Below are 22,319 nucleotides of genomic sequence, written 5' to 3'. Positions count from 1 at the left end.
GTAAGTGGTTTTAGTTTACATTTCTTCTTCTAGCAGGATGTTTTGCATAAATTTTGCTGATCCTGGGTTATTTATAGACTTTTTTGGAAAAAAAAAAGAAAAAATGGGGATGCCTGAGAGTTTTCTGTTCTAACTGTGGAAAGTGAAATCCGTTTCTGCAGCTAGAGAAACGGCCGGGCGGGCGTGCGCAGCAGAAGGTTATTTTAGCTCTTGAAAATTAATTTCTCCGAGAGGTCACTTGATAACATTCCGGAGCGTCCTCTCCAGCTGCCGACATCAGATTCCCTGATAATTGTCTTAGGATGTGTTGTTTTCTTTTGGTTGGTCACAAATGGAGTAAAATGAAAGTAATGATGCCATTTCCTCTGGGACGCTCTGGGAGAGTGGATGCAGTGATTGGGTATTGTTTCAAACGTCCGAAATAGGTTCCTGGTGGTTGTTTTGTCCAACCCTGGGGAGCAGTGCAGCCGGCCCAGAGCAGGCGGTGGGACTGGGGGAGGAGCTGAGGAAGTCAGGGGCTGGAAAGTGAGTTTCCAGTTTGTCCTCACTGAAATGACAGTAATACTCCGGGGTTTATAGTACTAAAATAATAATAATAATATTGAACGGCAAGACGGCATGTCAGCTACTGCATGATCTATTTGATTTTCTGGCCCCAGTGGTGGCGTCTTTGGGGACCACGTGCGTGTTTGAATGAGAACTAAAGCCAAACATGTTCGAAATCACTAGGCAGCATTAGCACTCTATGAAGGGGCTTCCCATAATATTTACTAGAGCAGTTGGCTAAAAATTGCTCTGCTTTGCCCACCGTGTGGCTGTGTAATTAAATCAGCCCCTGAGAGCGTGCCTTGAGCACCTCCCATCTTGGTGTGTGTGCTCCCAGAATTTGCATGGGTAAGTAGCATGTTCATCAGCGTAGTAAGTGTGAAGTCCCCGTCTAATGGTCCAGGAGAACGTGGCAAATGAGACACTTCATTGTGCCTCTGGTTAAATATTTTAAACCAAACAAATTGAAAGGGAGGGAGAAAACATCACCTGGGCCTTGTGAAAGGCCTTCTGTAGGAAGTCTGTCCTGATCCAAGTACACGGGTCCCTCTCAGACAGGTCCAAATCTCCCACTGCTCCCCACCCCCAGCATCACCAACTTACACGTGAAATGAAAATGGACGGTTGAAATGGAAATTTCCAAGGTAGTAACTGTGACATAGGCCGAAACGTGACGTGATTCTCACTGCCCAGTGCTGCCATCAGTGGATTTCTTTTTCTCCTCCATGTCTCTCTCATCTGTGTGAAGAGCTGACTCGTTGGAAAAGACCCCAATGCTGGGAAAGATTGAAGGCAAAAGGAGAAGCGGGCAGTGGAGGATGAGATGGTTAGATAGCATCGCTAACTCAATGGACATAAATCCAAGCAAACTGTGGAGAGAGTGGAGATCAGGAAAGCCTGGAGTGCTGCGGTCCATGGGGTCACAACGAGTCAGACGTGACTTAAGAGACTGAATAACAACAACAGTAATATACAAGCAAGGTTGTTTGTATTGTGTGTTGTTTTTTGGTCTCCTCTAACCTGGCAGAGAATGAGGATGAGGTTTGCTTTTCGTCTTCTACGGTTTAGAGCATGCCCTGTACTTTCTCATAATAGTCCCACTGAGCTGGAGAGGGACAGGTCAGGCCCTTTGGTCCCAGTATAAAGATGTGGTCTTAGCCTGGACGGTGAAGCTGGGGAGCCAGAGCTCCAGCCCGCACATATCTTTCTTTCATCCGCCTTCTCATTCATTGCCCCATCCAAACTGGGTGAACTGGCTGCAACGCAGAGATTAAGAAACTTTTTGTTCTGATTTGATTCCAGTCTGCCTTTATGGATGGGACCCTGTTATACTCCCGATTTCTTCGTCCTGTCTGTCAGGCTGGGGTGGGATTGGAGACCCACCTTTGAAGGCCTTAGGTTGGAGGTGTCTCAGATTGTGTGCTTCTCAGCCTACAGTGATTATGGGTGCCCCCTCCCTACTGTATAGATAATCTCATAGCCTGAGCGAATGAAGAACCTTGAAGGGAACCCACAGGCGTCTGTGTTGGAGAGGTTGGCAGTGAATACTGAGAAGTTTCCCAGCCATCCTCCTCGCCCTTTGGCTTTTGCATATGAATTGGCCAAACCCTCACATCCCACCAACCTTGGGAAAAGGAAGATGCTTTACAGCAGTTCAGCTGTTCTGTGCTGGAGGACCTGCCTCCTGGCAGCCTGAGTGCATCTGTAGGTTTTTCGTTGGCCTAACTGGCAGCTTTCTGCCAGTGGGAATGGTATCTTGGAGAGATTTATAGTAGTAATAATCATAATATGCTTCTTTTATGTTTGCATAGCCTGACTCAACTTTTAAACCTCTTTTACATGCCTCGTCTCATTGACTCCTCCCTATAGCCTTGAAGGGCAGATATTTTTAACCTCAGAACACAGAGGTTCTGGAAGGAGGGAGCCAGTATTCAGACTCCAGCTTTTGGACGCCAGTGCTCCTTGTATTGGTTTCAGCTGCCTAATGTGTATAGTTGGTTGCCACCAACCAACTATATAGGTTGCCAAAAAGGAGGGCAGTCTGGGAATTGGAAAACCAGGTTTTCTCCTTTTATTGTATTTCTTGTCAGTTATAAAGGCATATTTGATTACTCACTGTGTGAAGCTCTGATAAGAGTTTTATACTTAGTCTTTCAACTGCTGATAGCAGGAGGGCTGTTTTTAGCCCCATTTGTTAGTCATCTGTGGGATCTGTACCAATGAAGATGAAGATGTGTGGACCAGGTGACATACCTGCCCTGAATGGCAGGTGGATCAGCAGAGTCACACCTCTAGAGTGCTGTCCACAGGTTGCTGTCACCCCAACGGATATATTATGTTGCGCACTTGGCCCCGTCCTCCTCTTCCATGTTATAAATGAGGATTTAGAAGAAGAATAGTCTTAGTGGCAGGATTATCCAATTTTTCAAGATAGGAGAGATTTAGGAGGAAGAACAATTACATTAATGAGTCAGAGTCCAGAAAGATCTCCAGAGGTCAGAGCAGCGGACTGACTCCAACAAGATGACATTTTTAAAGGACACCTGTGGATAAGCAGCTTGGCAGTGAAGAGTGTGAAATAAGACTTAAGGGTGATGTGGCTGTTAGAAATAAAAAATATAGCTTGAGTGCCTGGTGGACTTAACAGGAGAACAATATCCACAACAGACAGATGGGAGCTGCCCACCTATAATGGTCTCCCTTCTGAGTGTCACAGTTTAGGAAGGCCGTGGGAGCCAAAGAGCACCCAGAGATCAGGAGAAGAGTGAAAATGACCTTTTGAGAGGAATGATTTTAGAAGATGTCTGAGAGTATTTAGCCTGGAGAAGGATATTTCAGGGAACAAAGCATTTGGCAAAGTGTCCATGGAAGGGAAACTGGACCAGTTCAGGGTGACCTCCATGGGGCAGAAATGGAATTAACATTCAGGCAGAAGGGAGACTGTCCAGTGGTGGTGCTGCTTGGCCTGGGAGAGCCCAGGGCCTGTGCTGGAGAAGCCAGGCTGGGCAGCCCCATGGCTGCCACTCCAAGGAGGTGATGCCAGCCCTGGAAGGGGCCAGCAGAGGTAGCAGAGAATGTTTACCTGTGGGGTTTCTTCTTGCTCTGGAGGTTAGGGGTGGGGGAGTCTGTGACTATGTCCCAATGTCAAAGTCTAAGACCCGAGTCCCTTTGGTGGAAATGATGGCTGTATCAGGGATGAGGGGGCTGGCAGAGGGGAGCTGTGCCTCAGCCTTCCACCTGTAAATAGAAGGGCAGCCATCGTGCCTGGTAGGGGAAGAGGGGACTGGGTATTGCTTAAGACAAATCAACACTTCTTTGTGGACCTGAATTGTCTGTCTTGAAGTGAGTACCTATCTGCTATCCTACTGGCCCCCTTAGTTATCTTAAGTTAAAAATTACTTCCTTTAAGTGATTCCAAGAAGAGTTTTAAAGGTAACTCTCAGTGATTCTGAAACTGGTTGTTCTGTGTGTGGATTGTCTTGGCCCTTACTTTCAGCAGAGCTTTGGGTTTTTTGGTTTTGAGGTGAAATCCATATAACATGAACTAACCAATTTAAAGTGAACAGTTTGGTGGCATTGAGTACATGTACAGTGTTGTGCAACCACCACTTCTATCTGGTTCCAAATGTTTCATCACTCCAGAATAAAACCGCATACCCATTCAGCAGTTATTCTACTCCCTAGCCCCCTGCCTCAGTCCCTGGCAACCTCCAGTCTGCTTTCTGTCTCTGTGGATTTGCCTATTCCAGACATTTTCTATAAATAGCATGTATATCATACATGACCTCTGTACCTGGCTTCTTTCATTTGCATAGGGTTTTCTGGGTTCATTCATATGGTAGCATGTATCAGTACTTCATTTCTTTTTATGGTTGAATAACAGTGAGAGACTTTATTTTGGGGGGCTCCAGAATCACTGCAGATGATGACTGCAGCCATGAAAGATGCTTGCTCCTTGGAAGAAAAGTTATGACCAATCTAGACAGAATATTGAAAAGCAGAGATATTACTCTGCCAATAAAGGTCCGTCTAATCAAAACTATGGTTTTTCCAGTAGTTGTGTATGGATGTGAGAGTTGGACTATAAAGAAAGCTGAGCACTGAAGAATTGATGCTTTTGAACTGTGGTGTTGGAAAAGACTCTTGAGAGTCCCTTGGACACCAAGGAGATCCAACCAGTCCATCCTAAAGGAAATCAGTCCTGAATGTTCATTGGAAGGACTGATGCTGAAGCTGAAACTCCAATACTTTGGCCACCTGATGGGAAGAACTGACTCATTTGAAAAGACTCTGATGCTGGGAAGGATTGAGGGCAGGAGGATAAGGGGACGACAGAGGATGAGATGGCTTGATGGCATCACTGACTCAATAGACATGAGTCTGAATAAGCTCCAGGAGTTGGTGATGGACAGGGAAGCCTGGTGTGCTGCAGTCCATGGGGTCGTAAAGAGTCGGACACGACTGAGCAACTGAACTGAACTGATTATGTATATACCGCAATTTATTTATTCATCCATTGATGGACATTTGGGTTGCTTGAGCCATTCGGCTCTTGCTAATAGTGCTGCGATGAGCCTTCATATACAGGAATTTGTTTGAGTACCTGGTTTCATTTCTTCTGGGTCTGTACTCTAGGAGAAGAATTCCTGAATCGTATGGTGATTCCATGTTCAACTTTTCGAGGAACCACCACACTGTTTTCCATAGAGGCTGTACCATTTCACATTCCCACAGATGGTGCCCAGAGGTTCCAATTTCTCCACATCCTCACCAAGCCTTGTTATTTTCCATTTGGGGGTTTTTTGGTTGTTGTTTTTATATACATAGTCGTTCTAGTATGTGTGAAGTGGTATCTCATTGTGGTTTTGATTTGAATTTCCCTGATGACTAATGATGTTGATCGTCTTTTCATGTCATTATTGACCGTCTGTGTTATCTTCTTTGGAAAAATGTGTGTTCAGATCCCTTGCCCATTTTTAAATTTGGCTGAGCCTGCTTGTTTTTATATATATATATATATATGTAATATACATATAACATTTTATTTTTTATTTTTGGCTGTGCCAGGCCTTTGTTGCTGGGAGGGCTTTTCTCTAGTTGCAGCAAGCAAGGGCTACTCGCTAGTCGTGGCGCATGGGCTTCCCGCTGCAGTGGCTTCTCTCGTTGCTGAATATGGGCTTTAGAGCATGGGCTCAATAGTTGTGGCACACGGGCTTAGTCGCTTCTCAGCATGTGGGACCTTCCCAGATCAGGGATCAAACCCGTGTCTCTTGCATTGGCAGGCAGATTCTTTCCCACTGAACCAGCAGGGAAGCCCAGCCTGCCTGTTTGTATGTTTAGAATTAAGGTTCTAAACTTGCTGCTCCTCAGGTGCCAGAGTTGTATATATGTTTCATCTTTTTTGGCCCCCCCACTTGGCATGCAGGATCTTAGTTCCCCAACCAGGGATTAAACCTGCACCGCCTGCAGTGGAAGGACAGTCTTAACTGCTGGATTGCCAGGGAAGTCCCCATCTTTTTCTTTTTTAAAAGCATATTTGTTCATTTATTTGGCTGTGCCAGATCTTAGTTGCCGCACGTGGGATCGTCGACCTTGTTTGCAGTAGGCAGGTTCTTTTAGTTTTGACATGTGGAATATTTAGTTGGCGCGTGTGAACTCTTAGCTGGGGCATGTGGGGTCTAGTTCTCTTACCAGGGATCAAACCCAGGCTCCCTACCTTGGGAGTTTGGAGTCTTACCAACTGAACTACCAGGGAAGTCCCCATCTTATCTGTTTCCTGAAAAGCTAGGCCACCTACTTATTACCTGGTACCTGAAATGAGCAGAGAGAACAGGCTGAAAGAGGCAGGGGAAGTACACCAGAAGGAGCAGAGGGTTCTGGGAGAGAGCAGCCCCAAGGAAGCTGTGACATCTCTGTCCTCCAGGTCTTCCTGGAGCTCTCAGCAGACTGTAGGAAAGTTACTCACAGATGTTTCTGGAAGGACTCAGACTCCCAGGCCATGGGGCCTACCCTTTCATCTGCGTTTCTTCTGGGTATTGCAACATCCAGCAGGCCTCCTCTTGACAGTCCCCTGAGTGGGGGGAGTGTGCCTGTGAGCCCTTGACCCACTGGCCTAGGGTCTGGAGGACAAGGCTCACAGGGTTACTCTTGGGAGCAGCCTGTCTCCAGCCCCCTCCAGTGGGGCTAGGTTAGGTGGGTGGTCAGGCCACACTCCCTGATTCCCACTGGCTCCATTCCAAAGAAATGGATTATAGAAGCCAGTCCCGCCTCCTCAAGCAGCACAGCCCTCTCCAGCCAGAAGCAGGTTTTCCTATATTCTGGGAAGAAACTCTGAAAGAGGAGAAAAGGAAGCCTAAAGTTAGAGACTCAAAATCATGTTCTCCTACAATAATTCTCCTTAGGAGACTCTCTTTCTCTGGCTTTGGTTATATGGTCAAGCTGCTGGAGACAGTCCCAACCTGAGGTGGCCTTGCAAAGGCCAAGTCAGCACTGCCCAGCTTACGTGCCTGAGATGATGCTGTCTTCCCACAGTCTGAAATTCTCCAGTGGAGGCATACCTCTGCGTCTTGGAAAGCCTTTGTGTCTTAAAGGTTTGTTTTTACTACTTGTTAAAAGGGGTATACTCTTGTGCCAGGGTTAACTTAAGATTAATAGGCAAGTTTTACAAGGAAATGTTGCAAGCAACACAGGAGAGATCCTAGTAGAAGATAAAAATACCTAAAACACACTATACTGCTCTTTTTCTTTTTTAATGGAGGTAAAATTCACATAACAAAATTAATCACCCTAAAGCCCTGAATTGTGGTTGAGTGGCACTCAGTCTGTTCAGTGTTCTGCATCCATCACCTCTATCTGACTTCAAAGTGTTTTTACCACCCCCAAAGGAGACCCTGTACCCCTTAAGCAATCACTCCTCGCTCTCTCCTTCCCCAGCCCCTGGCAATCACTAATCTGCTTTCTGTCTCTATGGATTTACCTATGCTGGGTATTTTGTATCAGTGGAATCATATAGCACGTGACATTTGGGGATCCATTGTCTTTTTTAGACATCCCCTTCCCCTGTCCCCCAAATCTACTGTCTCCTGCCAAGATCAAGGAATAAACTTTCTAAATATAAAGAATGAATAAAAACTCTCCACTTGAATTCACAGTAAAAATGTCCAAAACTGTTTCTGGACAAAAATACAGAAGTATTTTTCGATCTTTATAATGACGTCTCTCCAAAACATAGTGCTGGATATTGCAGTGGACTCTGCCCGTGAGGACAGACAGGCCCTGAGGGAAAGGAGAGCGGAAAGGCCTGAGGTTCCTGCAGGCGCGGGGACCAGGCCAGGCCAGGGGCCCAGGCAACCTGCAGGGGCCATCGTGCAATGGAGCTGCAGGAGGGACCCGGCCCTTCCCACCCGTGGCTGCTCCGGTGGCTGCTCCGATCCTCCTCTGAGGACGCTGCCTCCTCCGACCACACCTCCTGTGTGTGCTGCTCAGGCAAACCCAAGTTCATCTGCCAAATTCAGGATACAACCCTGGCCATTCCGGGCTTTTCTTTCTGCCTTTCCCTAATCGCATCTGGGCGTGCTCTCTTAAAGGGGAAGTCGTGCGTTCTGACTGGCCGGGGCCCTCAGCCAGGAGCCAGCAAACGGCTCCCACAGTCGTGCTGCCCAGCGTGTCAGTGGCTCAGCCTCCTTACCCAAATGGCGAGGCTGTCTCCCCTGGATGTGTAAGTGTGAGCGCAGGGCACACTTGCTACACAGGATGGCCGGGGGCTGGGCCCAGGTCACAGCGGGCGGAGCATGCTGTCAGCCTGCGATCCATTTAGCAAGTCTGAGGTTGAGCTTAGACGGTGCTCCTGGGCTGTGGGCTGGCACTGGGACAGGGCTGAGGCATGGAGTGGGGTGATGAGCTGCCTGAGAAAGAGGTCAGGAGTAGGAGGCTGGGTTGGGGACCAGTCTATTTTGGACAGGCCTTCTGGAGGCGCCAGCCTCGAGGCCTGAAGAGGAATAGAGTGGAAACTTTTCTAGCACGCCTCTCCTAGCCCCGGGAAGCAGTGACACTGAACCTTAGCAGTCCATCACCCCCACTTCTCTGCATGTATGTGCAGCTCCAACCACACTTGATGCATTTATCTACTTGCCACTGATTTTTATTGGTAAAACACCACTTATTTTTATATGCAAGCAGTGTTAAGAAATGTTTCGGGTCTCTTTCGCTGCACTTTAAAAATTGCTGGAAACTGGCAACCTGTGTTTTTCCTTCTTTGCTATTCGTGCACGGTCCTGAGTCCAGTGTGTGTGCACAGCAGGCCCTGAGTCCATGTTGGTGGCTGGCTCCCTGGCGGACTGGTCGGTGCCCGAGCATGATTGGCAACACACCTGGCCTGGTTTCTAGCGGGTCTGGTTTCCCGTGTGCCCAGGAAAACCAAGGGAGGGCTCACGTCCCCTCATGCATAGCCAGGGACTAACTCAGTGCCACAAGCAAGTGGCTAATGATAGTGAAATAGACCCTTGTTGTATTTTAGACTCCTTTCTATTCTACCCTTGGGTTTTGTTTGTATGGTGATGATGTTTGATCTTAAATCATATAAAAAAAAAAAAGTATTTTCACTGAAATAATTCAGACCTTCTGCTCCTTAAAAAAAAAAAAAAAGGAGCAGAGGGAAACAGAAAAGGGCTGGAGGGGGGAAAAACAAGTGGTGTCTCTGTGCGCGTACATTGACAGGGCAAAGCCACACCCTGCTTCAAGACAACTTCCTGTTTGCCACTGCCAACTGCCACTCCAAGGAGAACAGAAATGGTTCCGTTATTAGTGGCTGCTGCAGGACCACGACAGCCCGTGGGTGAGTGGTTCTGAGTGACGCCGTGAGCTTAGCAGTGAGTTGGGACTTTGCACCTTCTGTTGTAGAAGACTGTGGCCTGCACTCCTGAAATTGAAGGTCGGTACAGATAGGAATCAAGCCGCCCTGGCCTCTCCTTACTCAGCCCGTGTTTTTAAACAGTGTGATCCCAGAGCATTCTTATAAGCGGAATAGTTTTAATTCAGGGGGCAAGGAGAAGGTGGAGAGCTGCCCACCTAGGAAACCTACTTCTTGTCTGGTTTTTTTTTTAAGTCTACATTTTCAGGTATTAGAGGATTTGTATGAAGTGCCTACTGTGAGTTGTCACCAGGGCAACCACCTTCCATGTATTATCAATCCTTACAGGCTCATTTCTTCAACAGCAAACGAAGTGCGTGTCTATCGGGGCCAGTCCCTGGGCTGAATGCCAGGGACGAGAGAGGGCACGGGACACCTGCCCTTGATGCGCCCAGTGACGGGACTCCTGTACCAGTAGACCAGCAATTACAGCATGGGGCGTGTGCTGCGGTGGGGCCCTCACGGTGCTACAGGGGCACCTGCCCCCTGTAACCGTATGACGTGGGCATTATTGTCCCCATTGTATAGGTAGGGAGACTGGGGCTCAGGGGGTTAAGTTCTTTGCCCGAGTCACAGCTAATGAGTGACAGAGCTGGGATTTGAGCCCAGATCTTTCTGATTCCAAAGACAGCAGTGTTTGGTCCACATTTCCAATGACTCCCGAAGCTGGTGCAGAACAAGAGAATCACCTTGGAATCTTTTTGAAAATACAGGTTTGGGGGCCCTGGCCTTGCTCTCCCAAGAAGAGGAGGTCTGGGTGGCACTGAGCGGTCTCAGGTGGATAGTGGCCTAGGCGCTTTCCCAGCCTCTCACCTTGGGATCCTCCAGCCCTACTTGAGGCGTGGACCACGCATGCCTGAGATCAGGGCCAGGGCTTTCAGTGTGCTTAGCCAAGGCACCTGGGTAAGGCCACTGACATTGCCTCAAGACAGTCTTGGGAAGATTCAGCCCAGCTTTTGAGTAATTTTAGACATTGGGAATCCCCCTGTCCTTGTGTCTTCCCACCAGAGATACCCCAGCTTTGCCCAGTGTCCGGCTGCCTGCCGCTCCTATCTCCTTGGTGCCCCTGGGGCAGGGATGATGTCAGTTGTGCCATCTTCAGGGAGAATCCAACAGCTTATCACAAAGCTGGAAGCCACTAGTTGTCACCTGGGCTGTGGTGGCATTGTTACACTCATGTGACTTGCGCAGTGGGTATGTTGGTGGTTGGGGCAGAGATCACCCTGATGGAGGAGTTGATACCATACCGGTGGGACTTCTTGTCAACCGCTCCACTACTGTATTGGCTCTGGACGCATGGGAGCAGCTGGGTCAGTAAAAGGTGAGGATGACAGCTCTGTCCCCAGGGGCAGACTGGCTATACACTGGCCTCAAGTTCTTCAGCCCACCTCCCATGGGAACCCTGTTCTGTACTCTCCGGATGACCAGGTGGTGGTCAACCTGGATCTGGAGATCGTCTCCTCTTCCTGAGGGACCCCTTGGGCCATGGCAGTGTCTCTCTTATCACTACTGTTGTGTTTCAGTGTGAAAGAGATGCTAGAAAAAAAAAAAAACGAGTGAATGAATGAGTGAACAAATGAGGTGTGACTTTAACATATGCTTTTCGGTCTTTCCTCCTGTTGAATTTGCACCTGTTTTCTCCCCTTTTGGCCTCTCTGGTTAAGAATGTATTAGTGTTTGTTGCTGTGTATTTTTCTTTTTTCTTGTGTGGATTTAAAAACAACCTTAACAAAACCAGAGCCATCCTATATCTTCCCTTTTTTCCTCATCTATCTATGTTATGTATCCATATATATAGTAACAGATATATGGATACATATCTGTTCATATTGCACTGCTTCCCTGGTAGTTCAACTGGTAAAGAACCCGCCTGCAATGCAGGAGACCCCGGTTCTATTCCTGGGTCAGGAAGATTCGCTGGAGAAGGGATAGGCTACCCACTCCAGTATTCTTGGGCTTCACTGGTGGCTCAGCTGGTAATGAATCCACCTGCAATGCGGGAGACCTGAGTTTGATCCCTAGGTTGGGAAGATCCCCTGGAGAAAGGAAAGGCTACCCACTCCAGTATTCTGGTCTGGAGAATTCCATGGACTGTATGGCCCATGGGGTCTCAAAGAGTCGAACTCAACTGAGAGACTTTCACTTTCACTTTTCATCTGTTTATATATATATATAATATTTCATGTTTTTATAAAGTAATGTTTAGTGTTTATAGATATTGGTGATATTTTTTATTTTCTTGTGAATTTGGGTAGTACTGTCTCACACACACATTTCCTTAGGTTGAGATAACCATCATACCTGTCATTTTCAGTTATTTTATCATAGATCCAGTTGATTGTGGTATTTTTTTTTTTTTTTTTTACTATTCTAAATAGTGCTGCTAAGACTGTCTTTGAACTTTTCTTGGGGGAGGATATTTCCTTGAGGTCTATTTTCCAGACTAAAATTACCAGGTTAACAGATCAAATGCTGTCTGTGAATGCTTTTTAACTGCTGTCGTCAACACGAGGTTGCTCTTGAGAGAACTGTCGTCCCTTGAAAGTACCCCCAGCGGTGTGTACATGTGTTTGTTTCCCACTGGTCTACATTGCTGGGGGTGGTGGGGGGGAGGGTTTCTTTTTCAGCTTGGCTAAGTGTCTAGTGAGCGCATCCTTGGTGGCTGATGGAAATACTTCAGGGCCCTGGAAAGTCCCTGGGACTCCCCAAATCCTACCCAGCAGTGCTTGATGCCAGAAATGCACACCTGAGGATACATAAGTAAGAGAAGAGAGGCGAAAGGGGGACGCTACTGAGAGGGAGGAGTAAATAGCATCCCAAGTTATTTCTGACTTCAGTGTTGTATGCCAGGCCAGCTCTGAAAATGGGAGCTGCTTTGTCAAGAATCTTCCGAGAGGTTGGATCGCTTAAGTGCGGAGAAAAGAGGGCATCCCAGAGATACAAAAGGCATTGGTTCTGGGGCTAGGCAGGCCTGGGCTCTCCTTCCAACTGCCAAGGTCAATGTGACCTTGGTCTTGTTTCATAATCTCATTAAGCTTTAATTTCCCAACTGTAATGAGGAGGCTAACAGTATCCACTTTGAGGGGTTGTTGGGTAGATTATACGTGAACTGGTGGGTGTAAAAGCAGCCTGACACATACAAGGCACCCAGAAATGCTGCTCCTCTTCCTAAGTGAATGAATGGGCACAGGGGAACCAGATGGCCGAGAAACAAACGCAGCCCTTTGGGGGGATTTGAGAGTTGGGCTGACATGAGCAGTGTAGGCACTGGCCCACACAATGCCTTTTGTCAGAGTGCCCCAAGTGATGCGCATTGCCTGGCTGGGTAGCAGGTGAAGAGAGGTAAAGAAGATCTAGTCTAAGCTAACTGGTGACGGGCACCCCCGCCTGAAGGAACACCTCGCAGCCACTCAGGCCCTGACAGCTTTTTAAAAAGCCCGCCCCTGCCTCCCCTCCCCCAACCTGAGAATGGACGGGGGTCCAGGCAGCTCACAAGCACTCCCGGCACAGCTGCTTGGCATGGTTCTGTCTGCTGCTCTCTGCCTGCCTCGTCACTTGACTTTCCTGTGTCTTCATTTCCTCCCCGCTGAGGAAGGCTGATTCAATATCCCCCTTCTAACCACCCCAGCAGACTGTATTTAATGCCCTGCCACAACTGTGGCAAATGAGACCACAAGCTCACATGCTAACACCCTGCTCTCCACTTCCGGGTCTTCATAGACTTCCAACATAGAATTCGACGGGTTTCCCAAATGCAGCCTGCCTCAGTGTCCACAGCTGTAAACTGGGGGAATACCTGCCCCACCGCCTCACCGAGTGGCCACAGGATACAGCTAGGTGGTTCCTGCATGATTCCCCAGGCTGAAGTCTGGGCTCTGCCCCTCACAGTCCAGCTTCAGTTTACTTTTGGAAGTTTAGACGTGTCCTTTATGGAAAGCATCCTGACTCCAACTACTAAAGCAGATAGAATCCCTTGATAAAATAGAACCCAGCTAATGATTTGCCAAACACTTGCTCTCAGACATGGGGGCCAAGAGGTACTCAGCACTGTCCAAGGAGCAAGCCAGGAGCTGGCCTCAACCCAAGGGAGCTTACACAGGCGTATAGGGCCACAAATGACTGTGGTGTGTGTGCACACTCTGTTGAGGGGGTGGGGTGGAATTGATCCCTTAAACACCATATTGGAAAGTTCCCAATGAGTTCTTTCTAAAACCGATACAGGGAACCACATTGGGTGTTGGCAGCTGGCTTGGCCATTCATGAGGCATCTGTGCTAAGGTTTTAAATGCAGGACATTGATGCTCTGAGTATAAAAATATCTCAGTGAATAAGCCTAAGGGGAGGGGAGGGTTTAGAATTTTTACTGAGGTAGAATTGCCTGAGAACCTGGTAGACTTTTCCCAGTGGAGAGTACAGGCAGAGAATTGTGGAGACACCAGGATTCCCCACATAGCGTCTGCCAGCCCCCTGCTCATCTGGCCTCTGGGATGGCACCCTGGATGGTGGCACCTAACCATACACAGTGAGGCAGGTGGTCTTGGTGACAGAGGCAGGGCTCCGAATTTCCTGTGATGGAAATACAAAACACTAAAAGGATTTGGTTTTTTATTGCTTTGGTCCAGGGGTCCCCAACTCTTGGAGGTTGAGGTCTCACGCTGTGGCTGGCTGATACCTTAATAGCTGCCAATTAGGTGTTTTCCCCCTCTCTCCCTGGGGCAGTCAGGTGCCCTGCTGAAATGCCCATATTCACTGGGGAGGAGAGGTGTGTCCAGCAGCCTTCCAGGTGCTCCCTGCCCACTGCAGCATCTTCCAGGACTCAAGGTGATAGAGCCCAGACTCTGAAGACATCCCCAGGTATAATGTTTCCTAGCTCCATGAACTCAGCCAGCTTGTCTCTCTGACCTCACTATAGAACGGATATAATAATTGTGCATCTCTCAGACTGTTGTAAGAACTAAATACTATAAGATAATCCAAGTGTTTCATAGAGTTCTTCTTTCATAGAAATCTTTCCATTGGCACATGGAAAATCTTAGTAAGTTATTATTATTTTTGGTCAAAGGACAAAAAGGGTGAGAGCAGAGGTTGTTGATCCAACATCAGTCATTGAGATTGTTATCGATGTGGTGGACACTTAATTCTGCATGAGTGTCTTGACAGTGATTTCCTGTTTTCACTTCGGAAGGTAACTGGTACTCACAGTCAGCCTCAGCACAATAGATTGGTTTGGTCTTTCTGTTCCACAGTCTAGAAAGAAATGTGTTTTAAGAACTATAGACTTTTTCACTTTGGGAACTACACCTCAAAGAAATAATCCTGAATGACTTTTTAACTAAATTGTAAAAAGAAGAAGAAAGAAAGAAAAAAGTCAGACAGTAAGTAGTTAGAGAAGAACTAAGTAGTCTACAACATGTCAGTGATTAAATGTTCTCCAGGCAAGAATACTGGATTGGGTAGCCATTCTCTTCTCCAGGGGATCTTCCTGACCCAGGGATCAAACCCAGGTCTCCTGCATTTCTGGAAGTTTCTTTATTGTCTGAGCCACCAGGTAAGCCCTAATTAAATATTACCTAACCATTTAAAATGACCTATATATGGGAATTAGAAAAATATGAGTAGAATAATGTAAGTTGAAAAAGAATAATCCAAGGTATCGATTGATTACAGTTTTGTTAACGCATCTATATATATTAACAAAGAATGAGAAAATTTGGAGGAAAAGGATTTTTTTCTCTGAGATTTATCTATAGAATATTTTAATAGTGGGTAAGAAATGCAATGTTCTTTAAACGCATCTGGGCAAAGCAAATGTAATTAGAATAATTATAGGGATCCACCTGAGGCAATCCCTTGACCAAAATGGGTGGGGGGTGGGGATGAGTAAACCCAAAGTAGGTGAGTTCTTGGTATCAGAATGATTGTGATGTAAATGTGGAACACTTTAGCCAGAGACATTCCACCTGCCTGACATCTTTCTACAAGAAACTAAGACTGTCTTTCCCATCAGCAGCCCACCCACTTCTCCGACAAGGTCGTCACAGACTAGAGAAACAGATTGGATAGGTATTACGTCTTTATGAAAAATCTACTCTGCCCTACCCAAACATCAGTACTACCCATTTTCAAAAGTTTACCCAAATGAAGTGTGATGCTTATCTCCTAAGTGAAGCTCCAATCACTTTGACACTGTTCCCCACTTACACGGGCTTTGTCACCTGCACCGTGGCTGGTAAGCTCCTTCTCAAAGCTGAGGGGACAGAAGTACAGGTCTGTTTGTGGAATACCATGAAGATGTGACAGATTTAGTCTGATCAACACGGAATAGTTTTGCAAATAGTAAAATACTGCTTCAATCTCTTTTTATGATACAGAAATCTCCCAGTTAAAATAGGAGCGTGAAGGGCCATCTTCCAAATTTGATGAGTATTCTCTTGTATACAATTTGTTCTTTCAATTGGTCATTCAAGAAAAAATTATATGGCTTCTCTCGTGGCTCAGATAGTAAAGAATCTGCCTGCAATGTGAGAGACCCTGGGTTCAATCCCTGGATCAGAAAGAACCCCTGGAGAAGGGAATATTTACATGGACTGAGCATGCACACACATACACACACACACACACACACACACACACACACACGCATGTGTGCTCGGTGGCTTCAGTTGTGTCTGACTCTTTGTGACCCTATGCACTATAACCCACCAGGCTCCTCTGTCCATGAGATTCTCCAGGCAAGAACACTAGAGTAGTTTGTTATGCCCTCCTTCAGGGGATCTTTCCAACCCAGGGATCAAATCCACATCTCCTGTGTCTCCTGAATTGCAAATGGGTTCTTTACCCACTAAGCCACCTGGAAACCCTATGTGTGTGTGTGTGTGTGTGTGTAAGCCTTTTTCTTCTCCAAGAGAGAGAAGAAAAAGGCTTATCCATTGATTTAATTTTTTCTGTGAGTTAAGTAGCAGAATGTTTTGGCAGGGTCACTAAGTGTCATTCTCTGGGGGTGATTTTGTAATCACTGATCTGGCCCATTCATTTGTCCTTAAGGTCACTCGTCCTTCTGATTTATCTTGCTCACTTGTATTATTTTCAGCTCTTAGTTTAACAGAATAAAAATTCTCTTCATTTTGAAAGTTTCTCTCCCCCACCAAGAACAGAGGAATATTTCTGCACATCCTTTCCCCCCACCCCTTCTGCCAGCTTTGAGAACATGAGAGCAAATGAGTGAATAAAGTCTGCAGAAAAATTCAAAGCAGTAGTGGTAAAAATCAAGTCTTATTTTAGTTTTGGAAGCTTCTGCCAATAGAAAAAATTGCTAAGCAAGACATTTCTGAGGGGCAGAAACAGCTATGAATTTGAATTTGAAGTGAGAAGGCTTGGTTCTGGTCTCAACCCTGCAGACTGGTAACTGGTAACCTCTCTCACTGATAACCTCGTCTGTCAACAAGCAGATCAAATGAGCTGACTTTTTAAGACTCAGTTCTAACCTTCAGTGATTCTAAGTCCTGCACTTCCTAATTTCTTGGCTTCGCATCTTGGTCACAGTACACCCCATTTCCTGCCTTCCTGAGAAGCAGCTCAGTCCCTGCCCACAGCATAGAGGCCCCGTTCCTCTCACAGCCATTGGCCCTGACCTTGGCTAGTCACCTCATGCTCTCTGGGTCTTCTTTGGCCAGTCAGCCATGAGGAGGGTGGAGATGGCTGGCTGCTTCCTGCCTGTCTCAGAGGGGTTGTAAAGCCCAGTACAATTTTATGAAAGATGAATTCCTCCAAGGAAGATCCCACCTGAGTAAGATATTTCAATACTTTAGCTGTAATTATTGCTGTAACATTCAGGAGTCATGAGAGATGGGAAGAGAAGGAACAGGCGTAAGAGTGCCTTGTATTCATGATAATAGAGTGGAAAGAGGCCTTCAAGGCCATCTAGGGACCCACTTCATTTACAGATACAGGCATGGAAACTGAGCAAGTTTAAGTGGTGAACTCCAGGTCATAAGCCTAATAATGTGATGCGGTTGGAGTTGGAGCCTGAATCCCCTGGCTTTCAGCCCAGGGTCCTCTCTTGTACATCGAAACAGAGGTCCTAGAACTCTTGGTTTCCAAATCCTTCAATGTGATGCCTCTGGAACTGCACATGTATGCAAAGCCTCTTCTTGATTCTGTGAAGAAAGACTCCCCAGTAAAGTTACTCAGTGCAGGCAACCTGTGAACCCTAGTCAGGCAAAAAAACACCCAACAATCAGATGATCCTCAAAAACCCACTTTCCCCTCCCAGTTCCCACTTCCTCAGAGGACTAGAGCCAGTCTGCTTGGAGACAACTTGGCAGCGGGAGCACAGAGAAACCCCAAAGACTTGTTATGCTGGTCAGAGTACCTGGAACAGCAGCCAGAAATATCTCCCTAAGGAGAAAAGCCTGAGACTCAGGTTGGAGATGGAGGGACAGTGGGATCTGCCAGCTTCGCCCTCATCTTGTTCGTTATCACATTCAACCCAGATGTCCAGCTTTTGATATCTGGTCTTTCGCATTAGGGTATCTGTTATAATTTCATTTATTTCACTTACACATAGTAATTAGGCAATAAGTGTTATATTTGTGGGGCTCTGTAGTAGGTAAGAGGGAGCCAGAAGGGGCTTAGGATTTCAGAGCATTTGTCTTTTGGCGGGGTTCAGGATTCCTTCCTGTAATTGTGTACAGGACTTGGAGGCATTTTTCTTGGGAAGGGGTCTTTAACATTTATCAAATCTGTTACCCTGTCACAGATGGGAACCACAGTAGTGGGCATGCACTAGAGCTCTGCCTCGGGCACCTGCTTTCCTGGTCGGCATCCTCATCCCACCCATCGAGTTGAGACCACAGATGACCGAGGGTGGACGGGTGGGGCGGGTCTGGTGTCCCTGGAACTCCAAGAAGCTGGACCTGGCTGCTCAAGTCCAGGCCCTGCTCCTGTGGATTCTGCCTCCATTGTTACGTCTTCCTGCAAGTCCTCACATGGCACCTGTGGCCCTGGGCCTCAGTGAGTCCTGGAAAGGCCACAGGGACATGTGGACAGAAGCTTGGCCACCTCCCAGATCTAGAGGACGCTTTCATTCAGCCCTGCAGGTCCTTGTGATTTCAGTGCTCCCACTAGGGGTCTTCCCAAGTGGCACTAGTGGTAAAGAACCTGCCTGCCAATGCAGGAGACATGAGAGATGCAGGTTCGATCCCTGGGTTGGGAAGATCCCCTGGAGAAGGGAATGGCAGCCCACTCCAGTATTCTTGCCTGGAGAATCCCATGGACAGGGGAGTCAGGCGGGCTACAGTCCACGGGGTTGCAAAAAGTTGGACATGACTGAAGTGACTTAACATGCGCTAGGGGGTCAGGTTTGAGAAATTTCTGTTGGCTTTCTTAAAAGTCGTACCCTCCTCACTGCCCTCAGGGACCCTGTGGCCTCTGAGTGGCTGTCTGAGGATGTGTGGTTGTGTGGTTCTCTCACTGCGCCCAGGTAACACCTGGCATCCCCTCTCTGTTCCCGTCTGTGGCAATGATTTTGGAGGATTGCCTGGTAAACGCCTCCGGTGAGAACTCTGGCGCGAGTGCAGTGTGCCATTTGATACAGAGATTCAGAAGGTAATCACTGCTAGTTGGCGGGACAGGATGTCAAGCAAACTGTAGTCAGAACAGAGGCTCCAGGGGCCAGCACTGCAAGATCAGCACTCTGCTCTCTGCCTGTTGTGTATACTAGCATGCATGTGACTCACTTGCTACAGATGACGTGCTGAGTTCTATTCTTTCTCCCCCTGTAGAGAGAAGACACGGTTCAATGTGTAGACCTTCTCCATCTCCGGCGTCTCCACCCTCCAATTCCAGGACATCCCTAGTACAGGTGAAAACGAAAACCTGTCTCAGCGGCCATAACTCTGCCAGCAGCTCCTCAAAGCCATTCAAAACGCCCAAAGACAATCTACTTACCTCCAGCAGCAAACAGCACACAATCTTTTCAGCGAAGGGATCAAGGGACAAACCATGGTGAGTGTCGGGTGGGTGCTGGCGGCTGGCTGACTGTTCTCGCTGCTTGTCCCTGTAACCACAGGAAGCAGTGCTTACCCATTGTCTTTATTCCTGGGCATTGTGTCCAGGAATCTGGGGAAGTGGGGAGAGAAGGGACAGAAAACCATCGTGATGGGATAAGAAACCTAAACACTGGAGAGAACCGGGAACTTTAAAGGACCGTCTGCCTGACAGGAGGGTTTTTTCCACTCCTGAGAGCTGAGGCAAGTTGTGTCTAAGAAGAGAGTAAACGGAGAAATACTCCTCAATTATACGGTCACCTCTCAATTTTCTGTCCCAGTGAAGAGAAGTGTTGGTATAAATAATCAAAACCACAGCCAGTCCGCCCAGAGGGGAGTGAGGCCATGGCCCTGCCCAGGGCCCTGGGAGGCAGGCCCCCCACAGAGCCCCCATCACAAGCAGCCTGGTCTCTGTTCAGTGAAGTAACTGCCAACAGAGGCAGGTAATTGGGAGCTGACCACAGGAGGAAGAGAGGAAATCCAAAGAGAACATCACCACTTTGATGGGGTGGGAGAGGGCTGGCTGAGATGACTGAAAAATCAGAGGCTTTTAATTGACTTTTTTTTACCTCCATCTTTACGGAAAGTCAGTAAAGGTTACCTATGGAATGGACAGATAGGAAACCAAACAGAAAATGAGGACAGGAAGCAGATGAGTATCTTCAAATGCCAAGAGCCCTTACGGACCGGCTTAGTACAGAGCCTCCAGCCTTATCTTGCTGGCCCTGTGAAGGCAGATGAGGGATAAGTATGGAGATTGTTCATCTATATACTTAAAGAGGAAGAAGTCTTCTGTTAATTCATGCTAGTTAATTACACTTACGTTCATAGCTGGGAAAGCTATGGATGAAAGTCATCATCAATTGGTTTGTCACTGCACGTGGGAAATTATGATGACTTTGTAAAGAGCTAATTGTGCCAGATCAACTGAGGAGCCTCTCAGGACAGAGAGGAAGGGTTCAGACGTGGCTGTCAAGAAGGGGATCACCTGTCATGCAGCCGGGGTTCATGGCCAGGCTTTGCTGTCTTCCAAGTGTTAGGATCTCCATACTGTAGGACATGACTGTAACTGGTTAGGGAAGACCTAGCCTATGAGTGATACTGGTGGCCTCTGGGCCTGCCTGCTGGTCGCGTGAGTGTTCCTCTTTTGGTGACCTCGGAGAGCACCTGAAAGGTTGTTTGCCAAGGCATCATCTTGTGTCCTGATGTAAGTGCTTCCTGAATCACTGCCTCTATACAGATCTCAGCTGGTGACCTTGGGCAAGTGACTCGATCTTGGTGTGCCTGTTTTCCTCATGTGTAAATGAAGAATGCGGTTAACAATATCTCTGCCCCACGGGATTTTGTCTATCCCCGTGAGTATGGCTTCCCTTGTAGCTCAGCTGGTAAAGAATCCACCTGCAATGCAAGAGACCTGGGCTCGATCCCTGGAGTGGGAAGATCCCCTGGAGAGTGGCGAAAGGAAAGGCTACCCACTCCAGTATTCTTGCCTGGAGAATTCCATGGACTGTATAGTCCATGGGGTCGCAAAGAGTCGGACATGATTAAGTGACTTTCACTTTCATGAGGATGTAGTAGTCTAAGTTTTTTAAAAGCAGCAAGTGTGATGTCTGGAGCAGAGCGCATCAGTAAATATTTGATGATCATGTTATCATTATCACTATTGTCACATGTGCCAAAGGACAGAATTCCTATAACTCCTCAACCAGATTTAGAAGCAAAATCTCCTGGTAAAAGTAGAGAAGTGGTTCTTCAAACTCAGACTGAAGTTCAAAATGGAAAAAGATAACCTTTGATTCAGAGTCTAGAAATGAGCTCTAGAGCAACCAAATGAGGGAAACTGGGACAAGGCTCATGGGGAGTGAGTTGGGAGGAGACTCAGGGGTCACAGATCACAGTGTGAATGCTATAAATGATAAACATGGTCCTGAAGGGCAAGACACAGCACCAAGAATTCTCCTAGGAAACAAGGCTTCAGGGGGACCGCTGGGGTTAGATCAGCCACCATGTTTGGGTCACACCAGCTAGCCTGCACTTCCTAAGCCCTGCTCTGGGCAAGGCCCCTTCAGCTAGAGACAGAAGGTGGTTTTGAGAGAATCTGAAAATACTAGACAGGGTCCAAAGAACGGCAATCAAAAGGATTGCAAGGAGAGAAATAGCCATTCTGAGAAAAGGACTCCAAAAACTACAGCACTGACCTTGTGTGAAGAGCAGAAAGGTCCTGGGTGATCTACCTGACTGCAAGTAGGTGGATATTCTAGACAGATCAAGGGATGCAGGACCAGTGAGGCTGAGCGTTGATTGCAGCAGCCTCTCTCTCATCTCTGGTCAGTCCGTCCCCTGCCCGCCAACACCAGCGAGGTGTATCGGAGGGCTGGGAATAGTTGATTTGGTGGCTTCCAGGGCCTACCTCAGTTCAGGAAGGCTTCCCTAGAGGGCTGTGTGGAAGAAGCACTGGCCAACAGACAAGAAAAGTCAGTTTAAGTCCCAGCTTGGCCACTAACATTCTGTATGACCCTGAACAAGTCACTTAACTTCTCTAAGTGTTATTTTCAGGCCTGAATATTTTGTCATTTTTAATTCACAGTCCTCAAAACTTCTCCAAGTTTCTTAATTGTCTACTGAGTTTGAGTTGGAATCTCAGCCCATCATATACCGTAGATCCCGTTCCAGTGGGTACCTGAAGTGGGGAGAAAGCAGAGGCAGGGCTGAGTCCCCCTTTAAAAGCCAAACACCTACATCTAGAAGGAGCTTTATCTATAAACACCCTCTACAAACTGGCTGCAAACCCCTTAATCGAGTCATGATCATTCGATACC

General features: G+C 47.3%; 1 protein-coding gene across 15 annotated transcripts in view; it reads left to right on the top strand.

The window, feature by feature from the left end:
* The window catches only part of ATXN7L1 (ataxin 7 like 1), a 255,289-nt gene that overhangs the window by 187,676 nt on the left and 45,294 nt on the right, over positions 1 to 22,319 (top strand). For 12 of the 15 annotated variants that reach the window (XM_070787732.1, XM_019958663.2, XM_070787735.1 and 9 more), the window contains one exon: positions 19,237 to 19,459. In XM_070787732.1, the coding sequence (XP_070643833.1) occupies positions 19,237 to 19,459 (223 nt within the window). Of the gene's footprint in view, positions 1 to 5,590; positions 9,476 to 14,368; positions 15,518 to 19,236; positions 19,460 to 22,319 lie in introns of those variants that run through there. The other 3 variants (XM_070787734.1, XM_070787737.1, XM_070787738.1) reach the window with 3 other exon arrangements.

The sequence above is a fragment of the Bos indicus genome, chromosome 4 (genome assembly GCF_029378745.1).
Source record: "Bos indicus isolate NIAB-ARS_2022 breed Sahiwal x Tharparkar chromosome 4, NIAB-ARS_B.indTharparkar_mat_pri_1.0, whole genome shotgun sequence".
Lineage (NCBI taxonomy): Eukaryota > Metazoa > Chordata > Mammalia > Artiodactyla > Bovidae > Bos > Bos indicus.
The sequence above is the reverse complement of the archived record's forward strand: the minus strand, read 5'-3'. Positions and strand labels throughout refer to the sequence as shown.